At 61.7% G+C, this 5,294-nt stretch overlaps 1 protein-coding gene across 4 annotated transcripts; it reads right to left on the bottom strand.

The window, feature by feature from the left end:
* Positions 1-486: 486 nt before the first annotated feature.
* Positions 487-3,268, bottom strand: GSTP1 (glutathione S-transferase pi 1). Of its 4 annotated transcripts, XM_070783236.1 has the most exons (7): positions 3,061-3,268; positions 2,916-2,951; positions 2,402-2,508; positions 2,221-2,308; positions 1,101-1,204; positions 898-1,005; positions 487-734 (listed from the first exon to the last, which is right to left on the bottom strand). In XM_070783236.1, coding segments are annotated over exons 1-7 (633 nt in total). In that variant the 5' UTR covers positions 3,062-3,268; the 3' UTR covers positions 487-545. The 4 variants fall into 4 exon arrangements, with proteins under 4 accessions (XP_070639337.1, XP_070639336.1, XP_019810806.1 ...); XM_070783235.1 differs by lacking the exon at positions 2,916-2,951 and having other exon boundaries at positions 2,402-2,589; positions 3,061-3,165; XM_019955247.2 differs by having other exon boundaries at positions 2,402-2,589; positions 2,916-3,103.
* Between the last annotated feature and the right edge of the window lie 2,026 nt (positions 3,269-5,294).

The raw sequence follows: 5,294 nt of genomic DNA, 5'->3' as shown, positions 1-5,294 counted from the left end.
ACCTGGGCCCTGCTGGCCACCTGCCACACTGCCTGCGGGTGACCGTGGCACACATGAGAACAGGCAGCATGGACACACGTGTGAAACCCTCGAGGGTGTGTGTCACTCCAAGTGGTTCGTGTGCACAGCACCGGAGAGAGCAGAGACCAGTCACCCTGCCTGTGCTGGGTGACGGAACCCATCACGCAGCTGTCAGGAACTGCGCATTCCCTACACGGAGGCCCTTTTCTCAGCTGGAGAGGGTTCCCAGGTTGCCGAGGCCCTGGGGAGGTCAACCTCCTCCTGCAGGCAGTCCTCCAGGGTGGATCTTGCAGGTGTGGAATCTCACCTTCCTCTCTGGACCTGGAACTCCTCTTTGTGTCTTGGCAGCTCTGAGGGCCTGAAGCTCCTTCAAGGCCCAGCCCAGCCCTCATCCTCTTTGAGACAGTCTGGGAAGGGCTGGGGATCCCCAGTGGCCACCCGGTCCCTCAGTGACCACAGCACAGCTTTCCTCTCACCGTGTTTATTCGTCTCAAGGGCAGCCCCTCTCCCAGGGGAGGCTGGGCTCATATTTTGCGGCTTCCAAAGATGGGACGGTTCACATGCTCCGGGGAGGCCAGGAAGGCCTTGAGCTTGGGCCGGGCACTGAGGCGGGCCACGTAGGCTGAGAGCAGGGGGAAGGGGTCCAGGCAGCCGGGGACCAGCACCTGATGATTGAGCAGCAGGTCCAGCAGGTTGTAGTCAGCGAAGGAGATCTGTAGGGCAGGGGGCGGGAGGGCTTGAGTGGGATCAGGAGAGAGGGGGCGCTGCTTGAGGGGGCAGAACACTGACTGCTCCAGGAGCCAGTCACGGCCTTGCTCTGGGCCTCGGTTTGCCCATCTGAGAAATGGACCTCCAATGGCTGGACCCAGTGCTCACCTGGTCGCCCACGATGAAGGCCTGGCCCCCCTGATTCTGGGACAGGAGGGTCTCGAAAGGCTGCAGGTGCACCGGCAGCTCCTGAACATATTGGGCTTTGTCCTCCTCCTGTGAAAGGAAGTGATGCCTGCGGTGGTCTGCGGTGGGCCTGGGCCCGGGCAGCCTCCCCGCCCCAGCCCTGAGCGCCGGCCCCAGCGGCTCACGCGCTTGTGGTGAATGAGGTGGCCGCAGTGCCTGCGGAGGTCTTCCAGGCCGTCGTTCACCATGTCCACCAGCGCCGCCTCCCGCTCGTCTGTGCCGTAGAGCCCTGTGTCAGCGGCCGGGCGGAGGGTCACGTTCTGTTCAGGCTGGGGTCTGGCCCACTCAGTGCTCCCGTCTCCCCCGAGACCTGAAGGCCTCAGGTCTGGACACCCAGGTCTCCTGCTCTGGGGGGTCCGCTCTGCCCAATTCTGCCACTCCCGTCTCCACGAGCCTAAGGAACGTACCCAGCAGGAGCCCTGGCGCTCGTCTTTGAGACCAGACCCTGGTCCCTGGGACTCGGGAACTCCCAGCCCAAGCCACCCCCGGTTCCTCCTCCAAGCTGTCACCCTGCAAGGGCCAGCCAGGCTCTGATTACGCCTCCCCAGGCCTGAGGGGTGCCCGGTTGTGGGGCCTGGCCAGAACCTGGCTCTGCAGACTGTCGTGTCCCTCTGAGTGCAGGACTTGCATGGGGCAGGATGGCAAGAGGCAGGCTACACCAGAGGCCCCCGTCCTCTCACCCTGGCTCTCGAAGAAGTCAGGGTGGGCCTGGGCCTGGCTGCTCCCACTCCCTTTCCCTGACTTCCTTGATGTGGGATCCCCTTCCCACATCCTCCTGTACCCACCCCCCAACCCCCAAGCTGGCCGAAAAAGAGGCAGTCACCTCCCCAAGCCACATTCCTGCCACCCTTGAAACAAGGCCACAGACCTGCTCATTGTGTGCACCAGGCTTTGCAGATTCAGGTGAGGCCAGGCAGGAGGAGACCGGCCTTGAAGCTCCTGGTCACACCCACAGTGACTCTAGACTACAGCAGCATGTACCTTGTGGTGGCCAGTGACCACCTCTGAGCTGTCATCCAGGAAGCGATGAACCCAGGAGGGCTGCCGGCCCAAGCCATGTGGTCCCTGCCCTGGGGGGGCTGGAAGCCCCAGCCCTGTAACCTAGAACCCTCCTAACCCAGGCCCTGCCCCTTCCTCTAGGGCCATCTGGCCCATCCCCCAGCCGTAGGACCAGATCCCAGGACATCTGGGTGGGACCCTTCAGGAGCTTTCCTGGACTGGGCTGCCTTCAGCCTCGGGACTCACCAAAGGAGCGGCCCAGGTGTCGCAGGATGGCATTGGACTGGTACAGGGTGAGGTCTCCATCCTGGAACTTGGGGAGCTGCCCGTACAGCTGGGAGGGGTGGGGCACGGCTTGGTAAGGGACACTGAGCTCAGCTGCCCCCTACTCAAGGGTTGCCCCACGTGTCTGGGCGCCGTCACTCACGCAGGAGGCCTTGAGTGGGCCCTGCAGCCAGCTCTCCTTAGTGACGACCTCCTCCTTCCAGCTCTGGTCCTGGTCGGCTAGCAGCATGCGCAGGGCCTCGCAGCGCCCTGGGGGAGGGGAGGATGGGGCAGTGGGGGTGGGCAGAGACCCCAGCCTCGCAGCAGCCCCCTGTCAGGAGTGGATGGGAGCTGGATGTGGAGACAGGACACAGACCAGAGTCTGAGCCCCCTGAGAAGATGAGCAGCGGATAAAGAGTGCAGCCCCCGGCCCCCACAGCGTCTGGGCCAGGGGACAGGGCTGGAGGCCCAGCCCACTTCGCCCCAGGGAGGGACCCGAGAGGGAGGAATAGAGCGCACCGCCCGCGGGCCCCCTGCCCCCACAAAGGACGCTGCGGCGGGACCCCAGCCCGCGACCCCGCCCCGCCGCCCCGGGGTCCCGCCTCCGTCTCGGGCGCTGTCCAGACTGCGCGTCCTGCCGGGGGCCCTTCGCCCTCCTAAAGGAGCAGCGGCCGCACCTCGGGTCGGGAAGTAGACGATGGTGTAGGGCGGCACTAGGGTAGGCAGACAGACCGGACGATGCGGGAGGATCGGGGGTCAGGCCGCCCGGGCAGGAGGTGGCTCGGCCGGCCCCTTCCCCCACACGGTCCAGACCCTACTCACTGGAGGCGGCGGAGTTCAAGTGTGGCAGGAAGTGGGGAGGACCCAGAGGCCGTATATTTAAGGTCCTGCTCCACCCCGACGCCCCACCCCGGGAATCCGCCGAGTCACCGAGCGGATCTGGGTTGGGGCGAGGTGTGGGTGTGGTGAAGCCGGGCCGGAGGGGCCCACCGGCTCTCCGCAGCCGTGCACCTTGCCTGCTGTGCAGCGGTTTTACAAGAGGCTCCCACACTCAGCACCGGGCCGCCACTACCGGCCTCCTCACCGCACCTGAACACAGCATCCTCAGGGCCCCCAGAGGGCCAGGACTGAGCGCCCCAGCACCGGCACACAGTAGGTGCTCCATAAATGCTTTTTGCTTGAATGAATGCTATTTCAATAAACACCCATTTCCGCAGCCTGTCTCCTTTATAATAATAGCAAACCCTCAGGGACTGAGGGCTGCCGCTGAGAAATTTACACCTATTACAACCCTAAGACTTGGTCCTGTTCAGATCCCATCTTACAGAGGAGGAAACTGAAACACAGAGTGATGTTCCCAAGGTCAGAGGGCTAGTGAATACATCGGGTTGGATTCAGGGCATCACCTTCAATCCTCACGGTCTTCTGCAGGGCCTTGTTATTGACTACGTCTAAGGGCTCTGTATGCATAAGGCAATGGCACCCCACTCCAGTACTCTAGTCTAGGAAATCCCATGGACAGAGGAGCCTGGTAGGCTACAGTCCATGGGGTTGCTGGGAGTTGGACATGACTGAGCAGCTTCACTTTCACTTTTCACTTTCATGCATTGGAGAAGGAAATGGAAACCCACTCCAGTGTTCTTGCCTGGAGAATCCCAGGGACAGGGGAGCCTGGTGGGCTGCCGTCTATGGGGTCGTACAGAGTCGGACATGACTGAAGCGACTTAGCAGCAGCAGCAGCAGCAAGGGCTCTGTAAGAGGCTTCCTAGGTAGCTTAGTGGTAAAGAATCCGCCTGCCAATGCAGGAGACATGAATTCAATCCCAGGATCGGGAAGATCTCCTGGAGAAGGAAATGGCAACCCACTCCAGTATCCTTGCCTAGGAAATCCCATGGACAGAGAAGCCTGGTGGGCTACAGTCCATGGGGTTGCAAAGAGTCAGACACGAATTAGCGACTAAACAACAACTCTTCAAATACAGGCTGAAGGGATACGGGTGAGTGGAAAGACAGATGAACTGGAGTGAGCAAGACTTTCTGGGCCTGGGAGGGCTGTGTCTTTCCAGGCGGGGCCTGTACCAGCCTCCCTCTGGGCCCATCTGCACCCGCAGCCCGGTTCTCATGGCTGCCCCTTCCTGGTGCTGGGGGTGGCAGTGGGTGGGGTCCTCCTTGGTAACTGGCGCCTGACTGAGCCTGGTTTTCCCATCAGAGCCACCCGAAAGAGGAAGCTGTCCTTCCCCGGGTGTAGAAGTATCCAGCCCAAGTGTGGGAAAACCCCAGGCAAGCCCGATTAGGAGCATCCCTGAGCCTCATGGAGCCCACAGCTGGAAGCGGGTGGGGGAGGTGGCCCCAGAGCTGGGATCTATCCCTGACTCACAGCTGCAGGAACATCTGCCCAGCACTTAGCAGCTTACAAAGAGCTTTTGCATAAATGGTTTCATGTTATCTCCACCGCAGCCTGGGAGGAACGGGGTCATGTTCCCATTATGCAGAAGAGGACACCAAGGCTCAGAAAGACTCAGTTACCCGCTCTGGCCTGACATGCCTGTGCTCCTTCTGTGCACAAGCATCACACACCTGGGAGCCTGGAGACACCCTGCCAGCCGGCAGGCCACCTGCCAGCTCACACCCCAGCCGTCATGACTCCGGCCCGCAGGGCAGGCCTTAGCACCATGCTGCAGTGTTCTGCTGACTGCTTTTACCCACAGTCCTCTGGCTCCCCCAGCCCAGCCTGTGGTCTAGCTTTGTGGCCACCCTGGGGCCTCTTCCTCTGAGGCCCAGAGCACAGCTTTCCCAGTTGCATGGGGCAGGCAGCTTCCTGTGTCCATCCCCCACCTCCAGTCCATGTATATGTCAGCCCCTGTCTTTGGTGGAGTTTAAAGTATATGTCGGAGAAGGCAATGGCACCCCACTCCAGTACCCTTGCCTGGAGAACCCCATGGACAGAGGAGCCTGGTGGGCTGCAGTCCATGGGGTCTCTAAGGGTCGGACACGACTGAGCGACTTCACGTTCACTTTTCACTTTCATGCATTGGAGAAGGAAATGGCAACCCACTC

This window comes from Bos indicus, chromosome 29 (assembly GCF_029378745.1).
Source record: "Bos indicus isolate NIAB-ARS_2022 breed Sahiwal x Tharparkar chromosome 29, NIAB-ARS_B.indTharparkar_mat_pri_1.0, whole genome shotgun sequence".
In the NCBI taxonomy this organism is placed as follows: Eukaryota; Metazoa; Chordata; class Mammalia; order Artiodactyla; family Bovidae; genus Bos; species Bos indicus.
This window is presented reverse-complemented; position numbering and strand designations above follow the sequence as displayed.

Bases quoted from the DNA above. Each gene is read 5' to 3' on its own strand.
- GSTP1 (XM_070783236.1), bottom strand. The intron at 1,006-1,100 runs GTGAGCCGCTGG...TTCCTTTCACAG, and splicing joins ACCTCATTCACCACAAGCGC to GAGGAGGACAAAGCCCAATA. The intron at 735-897 runs GTGAGCACTGGG...CCTGCCCTACAG, and splicing joins CCTTCATCGTGGGCGACCAG to ATCTCCTTCGCTGACTACAA.